Raw genomic sequence first — 23968 nt, forward strand, 5'->3', positions numbered from 1 at the left:
TCTCTTGACTTGTGCTTTATGATCGCCTGCCTACTCCGACTCACTCCTGCTCTCACATTCTGCGCCATCCCCCCATTCTCTCCTGACCCTCCTCCTCTCTCACTTGTGGTCTCAATGCCCAATCTCTGCGTCGACGGCGCACACCTCTCCATGCCCTCCCCCACATACAACCGCCCGCACTTAGACGCCCTACACCACAGCCACTCCTCTCCCACACACACAGCGTGCGTCGACCGCGCACGCCTCCTCACCACTCTCCACACCGTCCGTCCCTTTCACCTCCCAACCACCCACCTCCCACCGCCTCTCTCTCCCCTTATCTCTGTGTCGACGGCGCACACCTCTCCATGTCCTTCCAACCGCCCACACTCACACCCCTCACAGCACAGCCACTCCTCTCCCACACACACCGCCTGCGTCGACCGCGCACATATACACCCAACGTCCCCTAAAACTCACATCCACCCCATTCACACCCCTCACAGCACAGCCACTCATCTCCCACCCTCTCACCGTGCACCGTCGACACACTCTTTCACACTATCACCCCCCCGCCTTCCTCTACCCGCTCTATGCTGTTCTCCTCCAGTCCGGAGTTCACAAAACCTATTCCCATCACACCCGGCACAGTCTTCGTGCTATTCCTGCCCCACATCATGCACTCATCACACACCACTGACCCAAGCCAGTAATGCGGTGCCGATTCAGCTCCCACACGCCTTTCTCCTCCATAAAATACCTTATCAAACCAGTATCTCAGCCCAAAAATGGTAAGGGTGAACCCTAGTTTGAGGTTGGGGTTACCCCATTCTAGGGTTGGGGTCACCGCCAAATCTGCATCCCTGGCATCCCTGGATGCTCTCATAACCCTAACTTACCCCGGAGCAGCAGAGAGAGCGGAACCGCTGGTGGGTGGAGCTGCGGGCAAAAGACTTGATTCCAGATTACGAGGGGTGTGAAATCTGAAAAAGGGAGAAGAAGAGAGTGATGAACGGCTACCTTGAGCTGAAAACACCTTCCTCGAGCACGTCGTCCTCATCCACTTCTGGATGATGGACAGTAGCTGTTGTGGGCTCAGCCGCTATGCACCAGGTACGTCACTGCACAGCCTTGCTGACTAACCTCACTCTAACTGACCTTCTTGAAGTCCTCCTACGTGCCCCCCCCCCCCCCCCCCCCCCCCCCCCCCCCCCCCCCCCGTGACGTGAATGCATGTCAGATGTCACCGAAATGTTTCACCAGGCGGTGAACATTTCGGCGACATCTGATTTGCGTTGTGGATGTCATTGAATGGCGGTGTCATGGAATGGCGGTGTCATGCCGCTGGACTGGGCTGAGATCACACCCGGATTGTATCAATTATGGAGACTTTGCAGAATTCCACATGGAACTGTTCTTCCTTCCTTGTATGCATGCGACTAGTAATAGCACTCTATTACTTACAGATTGAATTCCCGGTTTTGTTGTATAGACAAGAATAAGTAATAGAACATCTATTGCTTTAACTATAGCGTAAACAACAAATAGAAGACAGTCAAACCTGTTAGTAAATACGTAAGTATGTAAGTCAGTAAGTCAGTAAGTCAAATGAACCCAAGTGCTTAGCGCTGGGTAACACAGCCACTGATGTGCGATCATTCCAACCCTAGCATGGGGTTCTGGGCATAACAAAAGTTGTCACCTGGTGCCTATAGAATGATGCCCGCTGCTTACTCAGGACTTTCAGAGTCTAAGCATTGTATTTCGGACTGTGAATATAATTCCCACGGGCAACGGAAGTCGTGACATCTTTTGGCAGGAAACGTCGTACCTAAAGAATGTCTCTTCGTTCCTCATCGATCGTAACTGTAGCACTGGTAGCCGTCGACGAACCTGCGTCCGTCGGCAAGTAGATATGGTCGTAACAGAGTCGACCAAGAGTGACCGAGACGTGCTGCTGTTTCGAGAACGTCGTCGGGATTCTGAACCTTGGCAAGAGCGGCTTCACAGCGTTCATAAAGAGGCCAATGGGAATGCAACGTGACCGCGAGGCATCAACATGAAGTTACCTGCAGAGAACCAGTCAGCGCAGCGCGAGGTCGACACTGTGTGTCGACAAGTGCATGCAGCGGAGCGCAATGATGGAAAAGACAAGAGATGGGGGATGCGAGCTGGAATGGAGTGACAATGATGACAAGGAAAGGAACTTGAAAGAGGACAGCGCGGAGCTGCATATGGTACAGGATCGACACCAGCAAACGAGAGGCCAAGACGCGGACACCACCTTCACACTGGGAATATCACGCCTGCTTCCGGGAAGGGCTGACCTCGACCGCAAACGCTCCCATGGATCCGTACTATGTTCAAGAGACATCCTGGGGCGTGTACTCAGGCGGCTTGAATTCCTTCAGCAGCTCCATCAGGGCATCATCGTCATCGGCTGGTACTACGGAGCGACGGCTTCAGCTCACCGGCGAGATATATATGTGACAAGGGGGACGTACCATCCAAGAATTGGCAAGACCCCGGGCCAGGATGCGTCCCTCCGTGGTGTGCCCGAAACTCTGCCACTTGATCCATGAGCTTCGTCATCAGCATCTGCAAAACCTCCCCTTGCAATTTAGCACTAAATGTCACTACATTGTGAAATTTAGGAGGGTACCTTGCTCATTATCGCTAATTATCTCTGTATTATTACTAACAGATGCTATTTCTACTACTCGAAGTCTGGTTGCGCTACTATTGCAACCCAGTTGTGATAATTGACGATGCCTCCCACTAATTTGCCAAGATATAGCTCTATTTCATACAGCGCCATAGTATATTATCAACAAATATATTCGATTATTACGTACATTACACTACTACATGGAAAGCGGGGGGAGAGCGCACACAGATGGGCAAGAGAACAAGATGAGCGTACCTGAGAGTGTGCGAGCGAATGAATGGGCGAGCATGTACGAGCATGCTTGTACGGTGAACTGGACAGGGCTCTCGCCGGACCTGGCATCGGTGCATGTCTCAACAACGGCGTCGCTGGCGGCGGCGGCGGGCACAGGCGCACTTCATGCTCAGCTTCGAGGACACATGCGGAGGGACTGGGCTGGCGGTGGCGGGGAACACCCCAAACTAGTTACGAGCATCCGGTGCCGAAGCGGAAGAACAAGAGGCGAGCGGGGGGTGAGCAGGTGAATGGCCGAGGGGGTGCCCCGCGATCAGTGTTCAGTCGCGGAACCCATGTACGACTTGGGGCGCGTAGGCGGAGACGACACTCACCCATCGGCTGTTCCATCTTCTCTTACTGCCTCCCAAATAAACTGGTAGAGCGCGACGAACAAGGCGTAAGTCCCGAGAGTGAGGCGCAGGAGCGCGAGGACGAGCGGGGAGAAGACGGGAGACGTGACAAGAGGCTGAGCTCCTCAAGGTACGGCAGGCAGATGTCTGGATACTGAACGACAAGTCCGCGCGTCGGGGCAAGAGAGACGGAGAGAGCAGGCAGGTGAGTGGGCAAGAAAGAGAGACAGCGGATGGGCAGACAAAGCACGAGATCTAGAGAGAGGTACAGAGAGAGAGCCGTGCAGCCCAAGTTCAAGGAAGCCGGCCCTAAACCTGGGCGCCTAGTGACGTGGCACATGCTTCGTGAATCGTCCTCCCTTGCCCGCTCCCCGCACTCTCCTCGTTCTCATCTGTCCGCTCTCTCATCTCCGCAGTGTCTCGTCCCCCTGCTGTCTCGTCCCCCTGCTGTCTCGTCCGCCTGGTCTACTTGCTGTATCGTCCGTCCGCTGCGGCTGCATCCTTCCTTCTCCCTCTTCCACCATGTTTGCTGCTGCTCATTCCCTTCGTCAATCGGTCTCCCACTCTGGTAGCTATGCGGTAAGCAATGTTTTCAGCGCGCGCAACGACAACGACGGTGCTAAACTTCCGCGCAGGGTCTTCCGCGGTCAATGATCGCTAGGTTTCGTAAGTCCATCCCTCTCCCTTGCCTTTCCGCACTCCCCCTTTCTCACTTTCTCCTTTCCTCGCTCCCCCATTCGTTCTTTTCCATCTGCCTTCCCGCCGACGCTCTGTCACCGACACGCTCGCATGCTCTCTCGCTCGACGTGTGCGCGCTCGCGCTCGTCCCATTCTGCGACCGCATCATCCTGCGCTCGTTCTCAAGGACGGGAACATGCTCGGCTCCGAGGTGCAGCAGGCGTGGCCGCAACAGATGGTACGTCTCTCTCTTCCTTTCATCCCCTCTTCCCTCCACTGATGAACATGTAACACAGGCTGCTTGTGCTCGTCTTGCAACGCTCCTGCCAATGCAGACTTTGCAGCGCCATGCAACTTGCAAGATGAAGCCGGCCTGCCCATTCCCTCATGATTAGTCTCTGTGTCTACTCGTCTGTCTACCCGCTGCGCATTTGTCCATTGCACATATTGTATCAGTAGTTTAATCACGTTATGTACTTGATCCTGTACACATACTATACCATGATAATTGTGAGATGTTTACTCGTCTTTCAATGGTGTGATTGGACAACTGAGGGAATATCTGTCCCTAAACCTACGCCGCTATTGCCACTATATTGCAACTAATTAGTGAACATTACATGAACTAATGCATCTATTAAGGGCAGAATAGCGCTCGATTAATTGAGGACCTAGCTGATTAGCACTTTTCTACTACTGTACCTAAATTATCACTATTCAAGCTGATTAGTGCCATTTAGTGCTAAATTGCAAGGGGAGGTTTTGCTGATGAGCGTCTGGCACAATGTCGCGCGGATGTCGTCCTCCACCCCCGGGGGCACGTCACGAGAGAGCGAAGGGGTTTGCCACACCACAATGCGGCCGTGTGTCCCTTGAGTGCAGATGGTGGAACCGGTGACGATGCGATAGCACTCGAAGTACGTCAAGCATAGCGAGCAGGAGAGTTTCGAGACGCCAACGTATGGCATAGCGTCGTCAATGTCTCCAGAGTTATGGAGGTGCGCGAGAACAGCGCATTCGCAGTGGACGAACGGGCGCAATTCGCCCGACGCCGACGCTTGATCGTCGGTAGATTTAGCAGGAGCTGAAATAGAGCGATCAGGGTCTACTACGTATTCTCAGCTACATAACGGACGCACCTGATGCGGTTGCAGCGGCGGCCGCGTATGCGTTCAGGGTACCGCGCAGCTTCTCGATCGCCTCGTCGAACTGAGCCTCGGCGACGTCAGTCCAGCCAGCCTCACGAAGCGTCGCTTTAATTGCGGTCGTCGAGATCGCAGGACTCTCCGACCGCGGTTCCTGAGGGGTCGGTCTGTCCGCCGTCATGGTGGTTCCGAGCGTAGTGCCGAACTATGGATGCGTGAGCAAAACGCTAGTTACATGAAGCAATGACACATCGAACCGACTGACCGCGGAGGTAGTCGTCGCACAGCGGCCAGATATGCGGCGAGTCGATAACCCTCCGAACGATGATATGGCAAAAGAGTCGCAATTGCATAAGCACCTTCTGATCCTCTTTCGTCGGCTCGAGCGTACCAGCCAGGTCCCTATGAGGCACGAAGATGTCGCGTACGCGCTCGATCGACACGCGGACACGCACAAGACGATCGCGGCCATCAGACGACAGGTCTTGGAGGGTCTTCAGCGTTCTACGCTCCACGTCATCACAGCCAACACGCTGATCTGCGGGGAGGCCTTGAACCTCTGCGACGAGGTCGAGGAAGGCGTCGTAACGCTTGTTCTTGGTGAAGCGCGCCTCGATCTTATCCCAGGAGTGGAAGAGTACGTCGATTTCGCTCTTCAGGCATGCCCCAGACAAATCTCTATTCGCCTCCGATCCCATGAGGACGCTGTTCAGGTCCGGAGGAGACTTCAACGTGCCATAAGCGTTCCTGTACAGCTCGCGGATCCGGCGCAGATGGGCAAGGATGGAGACGAGTCTATCTTCGACCCTAGTGGGTGCGTTCGCGTTTTGTGCGAGGATGAACGCGGGAGGCTCATCGAGTCCGCGAGCAGGCTTGAAGGCGACGGCGACAACTTGCTGTGCGGCCTTGCTGAAACGCAAGAGGCGCGCGAGGCTGTTCAATACAGGAGCAACGTAGCGTTTGAGAAATCTGTCGTCGTCAGGGATTCCGCCGACCTCTTCAAGCAGCGGGACTCTGTCAGGATCATCGTCGCGAAGCCCACACAGGAGGAGGGCAAGCCAGTCGGAATTTTGAGACGTAAACCAATCCTGGGCCAGGGAATGGGACATCGTCGGCGTTGTTCCGACTCTACTTGTACTGAATCGGTCTCTGGGGGATAGGGGTGAGTGGTGGTTAGCGGCCATGAATGCACATCGTTGCGCCTCCACCACGATCCGGTCACGTGATCGGACGCCGACCGCGTCGGCAAGTACACTTGTGCTGCCATCGTGGAACTGGGATGCGGGAAACCATACCTTCTGACTTACGTCCAGGCCTCCCGCAGCGTGCACAACAGAAAGCGACGAAACGTAACGTAAAAATCACTTATACATACATCGTCCATGCCACGCGCTACTTACTCTTCCCGTTCTCTACGAGAGGTGCCGTCCTGGGGACCTTCCACCGGCCGAGGAGGAGATTCGCGCGGAGGATGAGCAGGTCCCTGAGCATCTGGAGCGAGTCGGCGAAGACGTGGAGCTTGCTGCCGCCGACCTCGTGCCACTCGATGGGGACCTCTGCGACGGGCATGTGGAGCTCCTTGGCGAGGAGGAGAAGCTCGACGTCGAAGATCCAGGTCGGGAGGTGCTGGTATGGGAAGATCTGCTGTGCGGCGCGGCGGGAGAAGAGCTTGAAGCCGCATTGGGTGTCGCGGATGTGGCCGACGCCAACGATGCGGAGGATGGTGTGCAGGCCGTACATGAGGACGTTGCGGAGGAACGAGCGCTGCGGTAGCGTGTTAGCGAGCAGCGCGCCATGGCAGGAAGAGTGCGCAGCCAAAGAGTGGGAAACTGTCGCGAGACTCCGACTCGATGCGTCTGACTGTGAGTCGGCAGTCAGTGCGTGACGTGCACTACACGACCTACTATGCAAAGCGCGGCATCTCAGTCTGCTTCACGTGCACCATGAGCGCGTACTCCGAGTGAATCCGTTGGCACTCGGACGTATCCCGCCAGAGACAAGTCCGAATACGTGCCGTCGCGGATCTCGGCGGCACAGGGGAAGACAAATGAGTGAAGATACGAACGTACCTTTACGACAGCCTCCGTCTTGACCAGATGTGCGCGACTCCCGACGACGACGGCCGCTTCGCCCTGCGGAGAGATCTCGTCCATCTCGTTCCACAACAACTCGAGGTCCTCGAACCTGCTCGCGCCGTCCGCATCGACCATGAGTAACCGCCGCCCGCGTCCGTGGAGCATGCCGTGTCGCACGGCGCCGCCCTTTCCGAGGTTCTTCTCGAGTACGACGACGCGGACGTCGCTCTGGGGGTATTGTGCGCCGAGCTTGAGTGCGAGGTCAGCAGTGCCATCGCGCGAGCCATCGTCTACAATAAGGACTTCGTAGGAGCGGCCCTGGGACGTCCTGGTGGATTCTAGATGAGCGAGGGTGGTGGAGAACATGTCGGGGAGGCGGGCGGTCTCGTTGTATGCGGGGATGACGACAGAGAGGTCAACAGAGGGAGAGTCGCGGATGCTAGAGAGGGGGAGCTTGGCGGAAGGTTTGCGGGGGGAGCGGTAGGTCTTTTCGGATGGCTTGGGTACGATGGTGTCCGGCGACCATAGTACTAGCAGAGTGTATGCCTGCAAGAGGATCAGCGCGGTGAAGACAATAAGAGTTTGTGGACGCGCTCAGAAAGCGACAGAGTCGTGACCAAATAATTCGTCAACCTCGCGGCGCGCACTTGTCAGCAAGTGGCCCGGAGTCTTAGAACAAGGATGAACAAACAATCATCATCGCGCGGGGGGACGAGTGGGTTGAGACATACCGTGCCGAGGGTGGCGGCGAGGAGGCCAAGGCCGCCGTAAAGGAGGGTGGAGTCCATGGTGGTAGCAGCAGCTCAGGTCGGCATGGGCAGCGAGGTCGAGGGTGGTGGCAGAGAGATGAGGTGGAAGCCATGGCCGCGTCGCGTTCTGGCAGTGGACGCGCGACCTGCCACGTCTCTGCGCGCGCCATCTTATCAGCCCAGATAAGATAGACGCCATTACGTCTGCCATCCTCCGTCTCCGTCTCGGCTCCCCGTCCTCCTCTCCCTCTCCCTCTCCCTCTCGTCGATGATGGCTGCCAGAATCGCGTCTCGGACTCTGCTCTCGCGCTGCTCTGCTCCGGCCACGCGCCATGGCCCACTCTTCCTGCCCGCGACCTCGAGATCCATGGCCAGTGCGGCCGGAGACGCGGTAAAGTCTATCTCCGCGCCAGCTCGTACTTTTCTCAACCCGTCCTCCAGCTCAAGAAGACCGGCCTCTATGACTTTCACGTAGCCAACGGCGCCAAGATGGTCCCTTTCGCGGGCTACTCTATGCCGCTATCCTATGGCAATGTCGGCGCAGGTACGTTTCACAGTCACCTTCTTCCTCCCCGTGCTGACCCCCTCCAGTCGCAAGCCATCATCACGTTCGCAATTCCGCCGGTCTCTTCGACGTCGGACACATGGTCCAGTCAAAGTGCGTTGACCTCTCTCTCTTCCCTTCCCACCTAACGCCTCCAAAGTTTCCGCGGCCCGACTGCCACCGCCTTCCTTGAATGGCTCACTCCCTCCTCCCTCAAATCCCTCCCCCAATACTCCTCCACCCTCTCCGTCCTCCTCAACGAACGCGGCGGCATCATTGACGACACCATCATCACAAAGCACGCCGACGACGCGTACTACGTCGTGACGAACGCCGGCCGCCGCGACCGCGACCTCGCATGGTTCAAAGAAAAGGTCGCAGAGTGGAACGCGGGAGAAAAGGCGAAGACAGAGGGTCCGGTCGAGCATGAGGTGCTCGAGGATTGGGGCTTGCTTGCGCTCCAAGGTACGTGTTCCGTTGATCCTCGAGTAAGACGTTGCTGATCCCCGTCCAGGCCCGGAGGCCGCACAGTACCTCCAAGGTCTCACCTCCTTCGACCTCCGTGAACTCACCTTCGGCAAGTGCGCCTTCGTCCCCATCGAAGGTTTCAACCTCCACGTCGCCCGCGGCGGCTACACCGGCGAGGACGGTTTCGAGGTCCGTCCCCCATGCCTGCACCTCGTGATCTCGCTCACGGCCTCATTCTCGTCTGTAGATCTCCATCCCTCCATCACAAACCATCGACGTCGCCCAACTCCTCTCAAAACCACCCGTCCAGCTCACCGGTCTCGGCGCCCGCGACAGCCTCCGCCTCGAGGCCGGCATGTGTCTCTACGGCCAGGACCTCGACGAGGACACGACGCCCGTCGAGGCCGGCCTCACATGGGTCATCGGTGAGCCTTCTACGTTGCGCCTGCTCCGTGCATGCTCACGGTCTCGTCTGCAGGCAAGGACCGCAGGGAGAGCGGTGACTTCATCGGTGCTGAGGGCGTCCGCAAACACCTCAAGGAGGGTCCGCCGAGGAGGCGCGTCGGCCTGATAGTCGAGGGCGCACCCGCGCGACGTAAGTCCTGTCTATCTCCACCCGCGCTCGACAGCACCAACTGACCACTTACACCTTCTTCAGAGGGCGCAAAGATCTTCACACCGTCCGGCGACGAGCAAATCGGTACGTCCCTACTCCACCTATTTATTGCTCATGCGCTGACACCGACGCGCCCCCAGGCACGGTCACGTCCGGAATCCCCTCGCCCACGCTCGGCAAGAACATCGCGATGGCCTACGTCGCGAACGGCTGGCACAAAAAGGGCACCGAGGTCGCCGTCGACGTGCGCAACAAGCTCCGCAGGGCCGTCCTCACCCCCATGCCCTTCGTCCCGACGCACTACTACCGCGGGTGAGCGCTGAGCCGCGCCGCGCGGTCGTGACATTCAACATGTCGGTATATAGCCCCTCAGGCGAGCGGCGGGTCCCGTCCGGCCATGCACATTGCGAACATGGGACTCCTCGGTCCAGACTCCATCTGCATTCGTACGATGGGTTGGGACGGGCACAGACGGACTCTACTCTACGGATAGCACGTATGACGGGCTCTCACACCGTGTCTCTGTCCTCTGTGCATATATACGCAAAGACGGCCAGTTGGCCCCTTCTCCTGAAGAGCTAAACCGTGAATGTCTAGTATTGAACACTAAACGCAGTGCCGCGGTAAGACAACCACCAGGCGCCTCACACGACCATCCTGCATAGGCCCGCCATAGAGAGGAGAGAGAAAAGTAGGGAGCTATCTAAGCAGTAATGAGTACGCTAGTAGAATGGCGGTGAGGTTTGACGACGACGACGTGTGGGCCCGACGATCCCCACTGGCTCGCTAGATCTCCTCGGAACTTGTCCTCTGTGCAGGTTGCCAACCCTGATACTTACTTACCATAGTACTTGCCGCAAGATCACGTGATTGAAGCATAATCATTCGGCGCCGCAGTGACTCGCACTTACCGCTAACCACCACAGCACGACTCTCACTCTCCCCTACCAACCGGAGACCGATTCCAAGCAAGTGGAATCGGAACAACGCCGAAAATGTCCCATTCCCTAGCCCAGGATTGGTTTACGTCTAAGAATCCCGACTGGCTCGCCCTCCTCCTATGTGGGCTTCGCGACGCCGATCCTGCCCGAGTCCCGCTGCCTCAGGATGTCGTCGGCATCCCTGGCTATGACAAACTTCTCAAACGCTACGTTGCCCCTGTACTGAACAGCCTCGCGCGCATCTTGCGTTTCAGCAAGGCCGCACAGCAAGTTGTCGCCGTCGCCTTCAAGCCTGCTCGCGAACTTGACGAGCCTCCGACGTTCGTCCTCGCTCAGGATGCGAACGCACCCAGTGGGGTCGAAGGTAGACTCCTGTCCATCCTTGCCCATCTGCGCCGGATCCGACAGATCTACACGAACGCTTATGGCGCAAAGTCTCCACCTCCGGACTTCAGCAGCGTCCTCATGGGACCGGAGAAGAATAAAAAGCTGGAGGGAGCATGCCTGAGAGGCGAAATCAACGTCATCTTCTACTCCTGGGACAAGATCGAGGCGCGCTTCACGAAGAACAAGCGTTACGACGCCTTCCTCGACCTCGTCGCAGACGTTCAAGGTCTCCCCGCAAATCAGCGTGCTGGCTGTGACGCCGCCGAGCGCAGTTCGCTGAAGGCCCTTCAAAGCCTATCGTCTGCCGATACCGAATGTCTTGTGCGTGTCCGCGTGATGATCGAGCGCATCCGCGACATCTTTGTGTCCCATAGGAGCCTGGCTGGCACGCAGAAGCCGACGGAACAGGATGAGGAGGTGCTCGTGGAATTGCAAGGCTGGTGCCATACCATTGTTCGAATGGTTGCCGACTCGCCGAAGATCTGGCCGCTGTGTGACAGCTACCTTCGTGGTTAGTATAGTAGGCTCGATGTGACATTCATTCGAGTATTAGTATTTTGCTCACGCATTCGCAGCTCGGCACAAACCTCGGAGCCTGAGAACCAGCGACGGCGGACAGACTGACTCGCCTCAACCCGACTCGTCACAAACAGCCCCCAAGCCATTCAACGTCGCCAAGTGGCTCAACAAGGTCGTCTCGGTATCTCGCGATTATGTCCACCTCCTCCACGTCTCCCAATCGCCGGCGATGGCCAACATGCTCTTCGACGGTCCTCTGCCCAAAGTCATTCTTGTCAACCCTGAACCGCGGCCAGAGACTCCTGCGATCTCGACGACCGTAATCAAAGGGACGCTTCGCAAGGCTGGCTGGATTGACGTGGCAGAGGCTCAGTTCGATGAGGCGATTGAGAAGCTGCGCGGTACCCTGAACGCATACACGGCCGCTGCAGGCACATCAGGCCCGGGTGCGTCTGTTTCTGTGGTTGAGGATACCCGGTAGACTCTGATCGCTCTATCTCAGCTTCCGCTGGATCTACCGACAATCAAGAGTCGGTGTCGGGCGAATTGCGCCCGCCGTTCGTCCACTGCGAGTGTGCTGTTCTCGCGCACCTCCATAACTCTGGAGACATTGACGACGCTATGCCATACGTCGGCGTCTCGAAACTCTCCTGCTCGCTATGCTTGACGTACTTCGAGTGCTATCGCATCGTCACCGGTTCCACCATCTGCACTCAAGGGACACACGGCCGCATTGTGGTGTGGCAAACCCCTTCGCTTTCACGTGACGTGCCCCCGGGGGTGGAGGACGACATCCGCGCGGCATTGTGCCAGACGCTGATGTCGAAGCTCAAGGATCAAGTGGCAGAGTTTCGGGCACACCACGGAAGGACGTCTTCGCAGAGCACTGTCGCTTCCCAGCCTGGAGCTCTTCAATTCATGAAACGTAGGTCCCGCCTATCACATATCATATATATATATGCATCGCTGAGCTGAAGTTGTCGCTTCTACCAGTCACAGACGCTGATGCCCCAACTGCTAACAGAGACCGGCTGATGGCGCTGCGGGAGTTCAAGTTGCGTGAGTAAACGCCGCCACAGGATGCTTCTTGATCCTAGAGCGGAGCATCGGCGGTCTAAGTCAGGCGTCCTGGAAGCTGTCGTGTCGACGTAGTATCCCCATCTTGGCCTCTCGGTTTGCTCCTGTCCGTCCTATTCCATATGTAGCTGCGTGCTGTCGTCTTCCAAGTTCTTTTCCCTCATCGTCATTGTCGCTCCACTCCAACTCGCTCCTCATTATTGTGTCTTCTTTATCATTGCGCTCCGCTGCATGTACGCATCAGTCCGGAGAGGTAATACACGGAGAGGTAACACTGTGACAGCGCACGGCCTGGGACGCAACTCCCTCTATTCCTCCCAACGGGACTCCTTGCGTGAGAGACAAGTGGCGCTCAACCTCTCAGGATCGCTTCCTCCTCCTGCACATCATCCGCTGGCAGCATGGAGCCGTCATTCCCCTTCCGCTTCTTCCCAGGTCGCCCTTCTTCAACGTCTTGACTAGTGGGGAACGACTCGGACGAGAAGGCGTTGTTCTTGTGATGAGCGAGGCTCGTGCCCTTGAACAGGTCCTCGCGTTTGGTGGTCTCTTCCGGCCAGAGCACCTCTGTGTTCTTGTCTGACGTATATTTCACAAAGAGCTTGAAGAGTGCGTCGTGGTCGCGCAACGGGCCGTTGGCATCCATAGTGCGACGCGGAGCAACCTGAGTGACCTTGGGCTCTTCTGACTGCGCCGGCCGCGGCGACTCGCCCGAGCGTCGCCGTTTCGACTTGAGATATTTGGCCGTGTGTGTGATGCCCATTTTCACCAAGTTCACAGGCTTCACTTGAATAGGATCGTAGGTTTCGCGGTAGCCGTCGATGTCGATCATGGAGTAATGCCGTGAATACAGTTCGGCGAGTTCGGAGAGAAACTCGTGGAGGGTGGGGTTACCGTAAACCTTCATAGGCGGCTTGGACTTTTCCATCTGTTCGAGCTTGTCCTCGCTACCGATGTGGGCACCGTCCGACTGACGTACATCGACAAACTCATAGACAGACTCCACATGACTCGCGAGGGTCTTGGTGCGACTCGTCAAGTGGAAGCGAAGGACGCAATAGTGGTAGACGTGGATGAACGACTCGATGTCGTCCGAGAGGTAATAGGGCTTTCCGGGGAAGAGCACCGACAACGCAGAGCGGAAGGACCAAGTGCCCTGCGGGGTAAATGTTCAACAAATCGATGCATGTCGTCGGCGTGAAAAGATCGAACGTACCGTGCGGTCGATCGTCCTTGACTTCTGACTCGACTCCATCTGCTCCGCGTACTTGCACAAGTCCCAGTCGCATAGCATGCCTCTCCGTTCCACCAAACCGTCGTCGCCGACAAACTCGAATATCATGATGTTGTTCACGCTGACGTCTCGGTGCAGAATGCCAGCCCCTTCCCAAGCGCAGCAATGAGCTGGAAACACGATGAGCATGTAAGGGTGCATGAGGAGTAGCACGACACGTACCATACATGGCGTCGCATACCAGCACCGCAAGCTCCTCGAAGTCCGTAAAGTCTATCAACGGTCGACAGACTTCCTCAAATAGAATGCGATAATGACCGCGAGCAGGGCGTGAGGGGTTGATGAGCTTGTGTGTTCTGGTGAGCTGCCAGGAGCCATCCGAGTTAGGCACGTCCTCGTATCCCAAGCACGTCAGCACGTTCTCGGTAACGCCGCCCCGTGCCTTCAACCTCTCGTACACCTCGTGCTCAGGTTGCACCCGCTCGAGGTCAGGCCGCCACGAGTCCTTGAGGAACCTGACGGCCCTCCCCTCAATGTCATATGCCAGGTAGCCCCGAGTGCAACGGCCGTAGAGCGCGGGACTCACAAACGTAGGGCGGGCAATGATGTACCGCTTCCCGCACATCGTGAGCTCGTACGCAGGCCACTGAGTCGAGGTCTTGACTTCCGGACGCTTCGGATCGACGGACAGGGTGTGGTAGATCTGCTGTTCGATGTAGTCGGTGGGAGCATCGGGGGCGTACGCAAGCATCGCTTTCACGTCTTCAGGATCGGCAGGGACAACGGTGGGGTCAAATCCGAGCTGCTCGCGAGACATGTGCGACAGGCTATAGAAGAAGGTGTGGAGAGTGAGGTTTTCGCGAGTGCCGTATGTGAAAGGCTCTGATACAAGCGCACCCTGGCGGTCGAAGTAGAGGAGACGTGCCCGGTCCTTGCACACGCAGACTGCATAGACATGGACGCGGTGCTGATGCCCGAAGATCTGACGGACGTGCTCGCCGATATGTCCAACCGCCTCGCGATCATCCTCGGTGTTCGTGCGGAGGAACTTGGCAGGATCATCGTCGAAGTAGAAGGTGGACTTGGTCACGTCGACCTCGACTTCGATGGGGACGATGATGTCTGCCCACGAAGATCGGCCGACGAGATCCTCGCACTTCTCCACGTCCATTTCATACATCTTTCTCTTCTTCCCGAGTTCCTGCGCAGGCTTGGATATGATGTCGTTGAAGCGGTCGTTATCGAAGAAGACGCCGACATCCACGCAGGTAGCAGTCTTCCTGTCTTCGCTGCTCGCGCCATCACTTTCTGAGTCATTGGAAGTTGATGATGCCTCGTCCGTGTCCTGAGCGCTGCACCTCCTGTCATTGATGGACGAGTTTACGATCTCGCGCGCAACGAGGGAATTTCTGGGCTCCTCTTTGCCCTTCTGCAGAGACGCGGCGACAGAGTGTATCAGTCGACACTTTGTGTGTAGGCTACATCAGCATTGAATGCGCTGAGTATCAGTATGAGACGTACGATATGCATATCCAGTCTCCATCCGGGCTCGAGCGATGACGTGTTCTCAAAGCAATAGAGGTCCTTCATGTCCGACTCGGAAATGTCAGGTCCGGGTATGAATGTGTTCAGCAGGTCGTCGACGGACACCTGCGTGATGTTGTAAACCATCCGTTCAACGAGACAGGTGTAGACGGGGGAGAGGGTGCTTGATAGGCTGGTCCGAGAATGGGTAGGCTTTGGAGGTTGTGCGAGTATATCGCTATGAGGGTAGGTCAGTCAAATCAGTGTGCCACAATTAGATTTCTGCAAAAGAGATCGAAGGCTCACGTTGATGAACTCTTGCAGGGTGGTTGCGAAGTTTGAATTCAACCTCAGCCTTGTCTTTGAGTGAGTAATGAGTGCTGCTCAAAGATCAATGTTACGCGAGTACAACCCGTGCATTCCCAATAATACGCACCCCGTCTGCCCTGCGATAGAGTGAAGGATAGTGTTGTAGGCTCTGTCGCTCGAAGTGGTTCAGGTCTAAGTTTGAGTTGATTGACGCTCATCTTGCCGAGTTCGAACTTGGTTCAATTCTCGAAGTGGCAACACACGTGCACGACAAAGAGAGAGGGGACAGCAGACACGCTGCACGCAGTATAGACATCGAAGATAATCTTGTATATGCAATACATACACCGGGAGTCGAGACGCAAGGAGCCCACTTTCACAAGCCTTGCCCGACTTGGCCCACATCGTGAACCAGAGGCCAGAAGCTATTACGCCCCAGCTCACTCCTCTCCACATCAGCCAGCACAGAGCCGTCATTCCCTCTCCGCTTCTTCCCATGCCGCTCTTATTCGTCCAGACTATACCCACCATCGTGGCTCGGGTTTGACGACGCGAAGTTGTTGGCCTTGTGAGGAGCTACACTCGTCCCCTTGAACAGGTCCTCGCATTTGGTGGTTGTCGTTGGCCATCGCACCACTTCGCCCTTCTCATCTGCAATGCCCGATATATACCTCACGAAGAGGTTGAAAAGAGCTTCATGGTCCCGCAACGGGCTGCGGGTAGCTCTGTCGCCTTCCCGGGCTACCTGAACGACCTTGGGCTTTTCTGGCTCCGCAAGCTGCAGCGATTCATCCGAGCGTCGTCGTTTGGCGAACTTGGAAAAGCGTGTAGCGGCTGTATCCTCCAACCGCACGGGCTGTACTGGGGGAGGATTGTAGCGTTCGCGGTAGCCGCGAATATCGATCGTGGAGTAGTGCCGTGAATATAGTCTGGCGATATCGGTGAGGAAAGCGTCGAGGGTGGGGTTGCCGTAAACTTTCATAGGTGGCGTTGAGCGTTCCATTTGCTCAAGCTTCTCCTCGCTTCCAGTGTAAGCACCATCGGACTGACGCACGAAGGAGGACGCATACACAGTCTGCACATGCTTTTCGAGGTTCTGGGTGCGACTGGTCAGGTGAAAGCGCAGGACACAATAGTGGTAGACGTGGATGAAAGACTCGATGTCGTCTGAGAGGTAATAGGGCTTTCCGGGGAAGAGCAATGACAACGCAGAGCGGAAGTACCAAGTGCCCTACATGGTGGATGTATGATGAGTGCAGGGTGTCGGTATGAAGAGAGGGAACGTACTGTGCGATCGATCGTCCTTGGCCTTTGATTGGGCAACATCTGCTCGATGTACTTGCACAAGTCCCAGTCGCATAGCACGCCGATTCGTTCTACCTTGCCGTTGCAGACAACCTCGAATATCATGATGTTGCTCACGCTGATATCTCTGTGTAGGATGCCGGCCTTCTCCCAGGCATAGCGATGAGCTGGAAGCCTGATGAGCATGACGGGGTGCATGAAGAGTGGCACGACACGTACCGTAGATGGCGTCGCAGATTAGCATCGTGAGTTCCTTGAAATCCGTAAAGTCTATCAGCGGTCGACAGACTTCCTCGAATAGAATGCGATAATGACCGCGAGCAGGGCGTGAGGGGTTGATGAGCCTGTGTGTCCTGGTGAGCTGCCAGGAGCCATCCGAGTTAGGCACGTTCTCGTATCCCAAGCACGTCAGCACGTTCTCCGTAACGCCCCGTGCCTTCAACCTCTCGTACACCTCATGCTCGGGTTGCACCCGCTCGAGGTCACGCCGCCACGAGTCCTTGAGGAACCTGACGGCCCTCCCCTCGATGTCATACGCCAGGTAGCCACGAGTGCAACGGCCGTACAGCGCGGGACTCGCGAACGTCGGGCGCCCGATGATGTAGTCTCGACCGCACATCGTGAGCTTGTACGCAGGCCACTGGGACGAGAAAGGTTCTTTAGGATCGTCCGGATCCAATGACAGAGCATGGTAGATCTGCCTCTTGAGGTATTCCGTAGGAACACTGGCAGCGAAGTCTCGCATCTTATTCTTTTCGTCCTCGCTTGCAAGAACGACGGTTGGGTCGAATCCTAGCTCCTCCCGAGACATATGTGCGATCCGCCAGAAGAACGTGTGGAGAGTGAGGTGCTCGCGAGTGCCATAGTCGAATGGTTCGGAGACGACGCCACCCTGGCGATCGAAGTACAGGAGCCGCGCGCGGTTCTTGTAGACGTACACGGCGTGGAGGTGTTTGCGATGCTGATGACCGAAGATCTGAGCCATGTACTCGGCGATCTGGCCTAACGCCTCGCGACCTTCGTCGGTGTCTGTCCGCATGAACTTGTCCGGGTCGTCGTCGAAGTAGAAGGCGGAGCGGCTCAAGTCGATCTTGACTTCGATCGGGATGATCACGTCAGCCCACGAGCAATTGCCCACCCAGTCCTTGCGCTGAGCCTTGTTGTTCTTGCGCATCTTACTCTTCTTCATAAACTCGGAGATAATGTCATTGAAGCGGTCGTTATCGAAGAAGACGCCGACATCCACGCAGGTAGCGGTTTTGCTGTCTTCGGCGCGTTCGCTCCTCGCACCGTCACTGTGCGAGTCGTTGGAATTTGATGATGCCTCATCTCTGTCAGTGCTGCGCCTCCTGTCATTGATAGATGAGTTCGTGATCTCGCGCGCGACGAGGGCATTTCCGGGTTTGTCCTGGTCCTTCTCCAGGCATGCGACCGAGTGTATCAATCGACACTTTTTGTGGAGCATAAATCAATATTTAATGCGCTTAGTATCAATATGAGAGGCGTACGATATGCGTATCCAGTCTCCCTCCGACTCCGAGTCCGGGCTCGAGCGATGACGCGTTCTCGAAGCAATAGAGGTCCTTGATGTGCAATTCGGGGATATCGGATCCGGGTACGAATGTGTTCAGCAGGTCGTCGACGGACACTTGGGTCAAGTTGTAACTCATCCGTTCAACGAGACGGGCGTAGACGGGGGAGTCGGAGGGTGCTTGATAGGCCGGTCCGAGAACTAGTAGGACGTAGAGGTCGTGCAACTGAGCGTGGTGGGTCTGATTGAGGGTACGGTCATTATGCTACGAATGCAAAGCTGCATAAAAATCGAAAAAAGGGCGTACATTGATGACTCGGGGGTGGTTGCGGACCCAACCTCCTTGATTTTGTTCAAGTCAGCGTAAAGGGCCGCTGCTCTTAGGCTGACCAGCGCTCAGCACGAGAGGAAACTCAAGTGTAAGTCAGTACATACCGAGTTGAACGCAACTCCGTATTCGTCTTGTGGTGAGAGAGCAGTCGACGGACGTCCTTATGTCGCTCGAAGTGGCTCAAGTTCAAGGTTGACTTTGATTGACGCCCGTCCGGTGCGGCGGTTCGAACCCGAGATGCAGCACTATGGAACCGTAACGAAAACAAAGAGGCAACAGTGAGGGCCTGTTGGATAAAGGCTACGATGCATCTGCGTCACGACTCGGACGAGGAGCGCACTTGCAGGACAGTCTCCGAGTTGCCGAACAGGAAGGCTTGAGGAATGTGCTCGTGCCGTATAAGTGACTAGCGTACCTCCCTCGTCCGACTCTGGTTACATGCAGCCAAGAACAAACAAACCTACACGACGGCGGTTGGCAGTCTGAAGTTGAGCAGTTGTGAGAAGCTTCAAGCTTTGGAGCTGGGGTGTCGCTTGCGTGCAAGCCGCGGTGAAGCACTGGGCGGACGGGCGGGCCCAAGCCAGAACACGACAATGACAACGATAGCTGCGGAAGTGCTCGTGCCGTAGCGCAAGATGGTTGGTCACGCTGGAGGATGTGCGCAGAAAGCAATCATAGAGATATGAGACGCACCTGGGACATGAACACACATGCACCGGGGAAGCCACCTCGACCACACCCTATCAAGAATAAAAGAACATACATTTCAAGTTTCCTACCATTCCAAGTTTCACCGCACAGCGCGCCTACCAAAAAGTGCCCACCGTACATTATCCCACCTCCGCCGCAGGACAGCGAACAGCGCACGCCCCTAGTCCCCTAGTCCAAAGCACCGACGCAGCGACGATCAGCACTTCATTCAGCTCTCGAGGAGCGCAACAGCCTTGCGCGCGTTCGCGCGAACGGTCTCGACCTGCAGCTCGAGGTTCCGGATCTGCGTGCGGGCTTCGCGCAGCTCGGCGTTGAGGCGCGCGTTCTCCTCCTTGAGTGCTGAGACGGTCGAGTCCTGTGTGCGTCGGCGTCGTGATCGTCAGTTCATATGGATTGCAAGAGCCACAGGAATACTCACGTCATGAGGGATCGTCTGCGACCGCGTCGGCTCAGCTCTCGGGGTGGGTGCAGGTTCCTCATGCACAGCAACAATCGGGGCCGGGGCAGCCGCGGGGGGAGGCGCGCTCGTCGTCTTCGTCGGCGCTGGGGTCGGCGCGGGAGCTTCGGCGGGCGTGGTGACAGACGCGGAGCCCGAGGCGGAGAAGACGGAGCCGTCGTCGAGGGAGACGAGCTTCGGCGGCGCGGTCTTGCCAGAGAAGAACTCTGCGGCGGAAAGCGCAGGCTCTGCGGACAGCGCGGGCGGGTATATATCCGATTGGAAGGACTCAGCCTGCGGACGAGCGTGTCAGTATCAGCATCAGCACACTGGAAACAAAGCGCGGACGTACTTTTCGGGGAACGATGAAGGCGATGGCCTCGATGGAGGACGCGGCGACCTTGAGCGCACGCGCGATCTCGCAGTCGGAGACCGACAGGCCGCGGCGGGGAAGGAAGCACATGCCGCGCTGCGGGTCTGAGGACTTGTACTCGGCGAGCGGGAACAGGTTCTCGTGCTCGTACTCGTAGTAGTGGATGTTGCCATCGCCCTTGCCGGCGAGGAAGAGGATGTTGTTGTCCGTCCAGAACGGCATGAGCACGACCGAGGTCTGGTCGATGGTGAGCGTCTTGACGTTGGCGAGGGAGCCGGTCTCCCAGATGGCCACTTGGCGGTCGCTCATCTTGCTGAAGCCGGTCGTAGCGAGCCGGTCCTTGTCGCCCATCCAGACGAGGCGCGCGCCCTAGGCGGAGTGTCAGAAAGCACGCGGGAGCCTGCAGCCCGCGTAGCGGACACAGCCCACTAAGGATGGATGCCTCGTGCACAAGACTGTGTCTCGCGTGACGCACCTTGACACCACCATGGCCTTCACCACCGCGGACAGGATTGCTGCCAGCGCGGGTCGAAGATGCGGATCTTGCGATCGCAGCAGGTGGTGGTGAGGAGGATGCCCCACGGGTTGAAAACAAGGCTCTGGATAGCGTCCGCGTAGGGGTGTGTGTGTGGCCGCCGAGGACAGATTTCGGGCTCTCGGAATTGGCAAGGTCCCAACGCTTGACATGGTGGTCACCAGTGGAGGTAGCATTAAGGACGTGGCCGACGCAGCGGGGAGGAACCGTGGACGACGGGGTCAAAGTCCTGGGGCTCCCAACCGTCCAGACCCCAAAAGTCGAACGCATCGAATCAACCTTCCAGCTCATAGCCTTGCCGTTCTCGCCCGCAGAGGCGACGATGGAGTCGTTGAAGGGCGACCAGTCGGTGTCGAGCATGGGGCGATGTGACTGCAGGCGAGGGGCACGAGGACGGGCAGCTTGTAAGGGAAGCCGGTCGGGAGAGGCGCGAACGGCGAGGAGGGGATGAGCTGTGCGCGTGAGCGAGGTCGAGACGTGGACGGCGTACGTTGGAGGCGGAGATGACATTGGTGTACCATGCGCTGTTCGTTACTTTGACGTTGTCGAAGCCGTACTTCTTGCCCTGCTGGCCAAAGACATGGCTGCGCGCCGTCGTCAGCAGCGGCGGGCCACGAGATGTGCCGATGCGTACCGGTACTTGGATGCCCGCACAAATCGCGACATGCCGCTCAACAGCAGCGAACGGTCAATTGACAATGAGGACGATAATTGGGCATGATTGCGCCGTCTTGAGGTCGAGAGGTCGAGGCTGGAGGGAGCGGGGGAGACCGAGGACCGAGGACTGAGACTGACTTAGTCTAGTGGAAGATGCCTTGACTCCTCGGAGCTGGATCGCGCCCGTGCCGCTTGGCAGATCGAGTTTTTGCGCAAGCGTGCGACGGATAGGCTGCGTTCGTGCGGCTTGTCCTCTGAGAGTCTCGCTTTGCCGCGTAGTGCTGCTAGAGTCCGAACCTTTGATGTTTTTAGGAATTGGTAGCGCGTCCAGTGATGGCCTCGGATAACTTGCCACAGTACCAATCAGTAAGAGATGTTATTCAATATTGAAGCCCGTGCACTGGAAGTTTATGTCCTGCGAACGATGTCGTGATGTCGCTCGATGTGGTTCAAGTTCAAGTTCAAAATGTGCCTTGATTGACGCTCGTGCAGGGATCATACTTTCGCTAGTAGTGAACGTAAACAAAAAGGTCAGAAGACTTCATGATACAGTGGCAAATCGAAGTATAAGTCACTGGAGAGCACACGAACGTAACTTATACGCATCAGTCCGCAGAGGTAACACGCGGAGGGGTAACACCGCCGGCCCGAGGCGCGGCTTCCCTCTAATCCTCCGAACCGGACTCATCTTGCGTGAGAGACAAGTGGCGCTCAACCTCTGCCTCCTCCTCCTCCACAGTCTCCTCCACGTCATCCAGCACGGAGCCGTCATTCCCCTTCCGCTTCTTGCCAGGTCGCCCCTTGTCGCCCTGATCTTACTGAGGTTCAACCTGCCAGCTCTGGCTCCGGGTCGAGTCGAAGCCGTTGTCCTTGCGAGGGGCCACCCTCGTGCCTCTGAACAGGTCCTGGCACTTAGTTATGTACGTGGGCCATCGCACCCGCCTGCCGCCTTGCTTCTCGGGCTTTCCCCTCGCGTAGCGCATGAAGAGCGTCCAAATGTGTTTGTAGTTGTCCAACGTGCGTTCGGGCTTCGGCTCGAAAGAACGTGGCTGAGGTTCCGGAGAGTCTTGCGCCGCCTCCTCAGCCTCCTCAATCTCGTCGATATCATCGTCGATATACTGGTCAAGGTCTGCCGCCTGCTCTGGCACCTCCGCAATGACTGGCTCCAAGTCACCCGCATCCGGAGCCTGGGGTCATACTCCAGCGCGAGCTGCGTACGATCGATCGTCGCATAGTGTTTGGAGCAGAGTTTGGCGATGTCCGTGAGGAAAGCGAGGAGAGTTGGGTTATTGATCGGTACGGTGAGTGGCCTTGCATTATGCATCATGTCGAACTTGTCCTCGCTGCCGACGTGCGCGCCATCTGCTGCACGCACTTCCACGAAGTCGTAGACGTTCTCCACAAAGCTGGCGAGCTTGGAAGTCCTATTGGTCTGGTGGAAGCGCAAGACGCAGTAGTGATAGACATGGACGAATGACTCAATGTCGTCAGCCAGTCTGTACGGGCAGCAGGGAAACATGAGCGACAGTGCAGATCGAAAATACCATGTGCCCTGAGATGTCGGTCAGTCAAATATCTCTCTCACAGAGACAAACTTTGAAAGCGCGTACCGTGCGGTCAGGGGTCCGAGCCTTTAGGTTGATGACCATCGCTTCCTTGTACTTGCACAAGTCCCAATCACAGAGAATGGCAGTTCGCTTGCGGTTCGACCCACGTCCGTTCTCGAGGATCAAGATGTTGCCCACGCTAATGTCTCGATGCAAGACACCTGCCTTCTCCCAGGCTCGTTTATGAGCTGGAAAAACCCATCGGATCAGCATTGAGGGAGGGCGGCATTCATCCAAGAAAGAGACGCACCATAGATCGCATAGCACATCAAGGCGGTAAGTTCACCGAAGTCGAGGAAGTCGGTCAAGGATCGACAGACCTCCTTGATCAACAGACGGTAATGGCCGCGTGAAGGCCGAGAAGGATCGAAATATGAGTTGACTGTCGTGCTCTGCCAGGAACCGTTCGACGCCGGCACGTCCTCGTGAGCCAGGCAAGTCGCGATGTGAGGGACCTTCTCGCTATGAAGTCTCTCGTACGCCTTGTGCTCGGGTCGCACTCGGTCCAGGTCAAGTCGCCACGAGTCCTTGAGGAATCGGACGGCGTTGTCTTCTATGTCGTACGCCAGATAGCCCTGAGTGCAACGGCCGTAGAGCGCGGCGCTCGCGAACGTAGGGCGCGCAATGATGTACCGCTTCCCGCACATCGTGAGCTCGTACGCCGGCCACTGAGTCGAGGTCCTGACTTCCGGACGCTTCGGATCGACGGACAGGGTGCGGTAAATCTGCTGTTCAATGTAGTCGGTGGGAGCATCGGGGGCGTACGCAAGCATCGCTTTCACGTCTTCAGGATCGGCAGGGATAACGGTCGGGTCAAATCCGAGCTGCTCGCGAGACATGTGCGCCAGCCGATAGAAGAAGGTGTGGAGAGTGAGGTTTTCGCGAGTGCCGTATGTGAAAGGCTCTGATACAAGCGCACCCTGGCGGTCGAAGTAGAGGAGACGTG

At 56.9% G+C, this 23968-nt stretch overlaps 8 protein-coding genes across 8 annotated transcripts in view; 2 read left to right on the forward strand and 6 right to left on the reverse strand.

The window, feature by feature from the left end:
• Positions 1-2342: 2342 nt before the first annotated feature.
• On the reverse strand, positions 2343-6205 carry L226DRAFT_572484 (uncharacterized protein; the record flags this gene model as incomplete). Its single annotated transcript, XM_067684679.1, has 5 exons — positions 2343-2425; positions 2484-2605; positions 4735-5035; positions 5091-5301; positions 5354-6205. The coding sequence occupies 5 exons, from the start codon at positions 6203-6205 to the stop codon at positions 2343-2345; spliced, it is 1569 nt and encodes a 522-aa protein (XP_067533602.1).
• Positions 6206-6488: 283 nt separating this feature from the next.
• On the reverse strand, positions 6489-7959 carry L226DRAFT_572485 (glycosyltransferase family 2 protein; the record flags this gene model as incomplete). Its single annotated transcript, XM_067684680.1, has 3 exons — positions 6489-6860; positions 7166-7717; positions 7903-7959. The coding sequence occupies 3 exons, from the start codon at positions 7957-7959 to the stop codon at positions 6489-6491; spliced, it is 981 nt and encodes a 326-aa protein (XP_067533603.1).
• A 328-nt stretch (positions 7960-8287) lies between these two features.
• L226DRAFT_572486 (glycine cleavage system T protein) lies at positions 8288-9864 on the forward strand (the record flags this gene model as incomplete). The annotated part of the gene is made up of 9 exons (XM_067684681.1): positions 8288-8311; positions 8362-8464; positions 8512-8578; positions 8625-8929; positions 8979-9121; positions 9180-9357; positions 9411-9527; positions 9591-9632; positions 9689-9864. 9 exons carry the CDS (start codon positions 8288-8290, stop codon positions 9862-9864), a joined length of 1155 nt encoding a protein of 384 aa, XP_067533604.1.
• A 602-nt stretch (positions 9865-10466) lies between these two features.
• Positions 10467-12742, forward strand: L226DRAFT_561430 (uncharacterized protein). Its single transcript, XM_067683434.1, has 4 exons — positions 10467-11387; positions 11452-11841; positions 11898-12320; positions 12389-12742. Exons 1-4 carry the CDS (start codon positions 10544-10546, stop codon positions 12460-12462), a joined length of 1731 nt encoding a protein of 576 aa, XP_067533605.1. The 5' UTR covers positions 10467-10543; the 3' UTR covers positions 12463-12742.
• An 82-nt stretch (positions 12743-12824) lies between these two features.
• L226DRAFT_536535 (uncharacterized protein) lies at positions 12825-15726 on the reverse strand (the record flags this gene model as incomplete). Its single annotated transcript, XM_067681140.1, is given in 8 exon segments — positions 12825-13625; positions 13686-13873; positions 13926-15036; positions 15088-15168; positions 15225-15436; positions 15447-15459; positions 15534-15607; positions 15664-15726. The coding sequence occupies 5 exon segments, from the start codon at positions 15372-15374 to the stop codon at positions 12825-12827; spliced, it is 2331 nt and encodes a 776-aa protein (XP_067533606.1). The 5' UTR covers positions 15375-15436; positions 15447-15459; positions 15534-15607; positions 15664-15726.
• A 315-nt stretch (positions 15727-16041) lies between these two features.
• Positions 16042-18015, reverse strand: L226DRAFT_465870 (uncharacterized protein; the record flags this gene model as incomplete). The annotated part of the gene is made up of 3 exons (XM_067675949.1): positions 16042-16767; positions 16824-17008; positions 17061-18015. The coding sequence occupies 3 exons, from the start codon at positions 18013-18015 to the stop codon at positions 16042-16044; spliced, it is 1866 nt and encodes a 621-aa protein (XP_067533607.1).
• Positions 18016-19473: 1458 nt separating this feature from the next.
• L226DRAFT_614304 (DUF1900-domain-containing protein) lies at positions 19474-21541 on the reverse strand. The gene is made up of 6 exons (XM_067686611.1): positions 21393-21541; positions 21249-21342; positions 20699-21130; positions 20203-20592; positions 19833-20144; positions 19474-19769 (listed from the first exon to the last, which is right to left on the reverse strand). Exons 1-6 carry the CDS (start codon positions 21422-21424, stop codon positions 19623-19625), a joined length of 1407 nt encoding a protein of 468 aa, XP_067533608.1. The 5' UTR covers positions 21425-21541; the 3' UTR covers positions 19474-19622.
• A 423-nt stretch (positions 21542-21964) lies between these two features.
• The window catches only part of L226DRAFT_489296 (uncharacterized protein), a 6138-nt gene continuing 4134 nt past the window's right edge, over positions 21965-23968 (reverse strand). Inside the window, exons 3-5 of the mRNA XM_067677269.1 lie at positions 23273-23942; positions 23026-23210; positions 21965-22967 (exon numbers count right to left, since the gene is read on the reverse strand). Coding sequence (XP_067533609.1) covers positions 22332-22967; positions 23026-23210; positions 23273-23942 — 1491 coding nt within the window. The 3' untranslated portion in view covers positions 21965-22331. The remainder of the gene's footprint in view (positions 22968-23025; positions 23211-23272; positions 23943-23968) is intronic.

The sequence above is a fragment of the Lentinus tigrinus genome, assembly GCF_003813185.1.
Source record: "Lentinus tigrinus ALCF2SS1-7 unplaced genomic scaffold L226scaffold_19, whole genome shotgun sequence".
Classification (NCBI taxonomy): domain Eukaryota; kingdom Fungi; phylum Basidiomycota; class Agaricomycetes; order Polyporales; family Polyporaceae; genus Lentinus; species Lentinus tigrinus.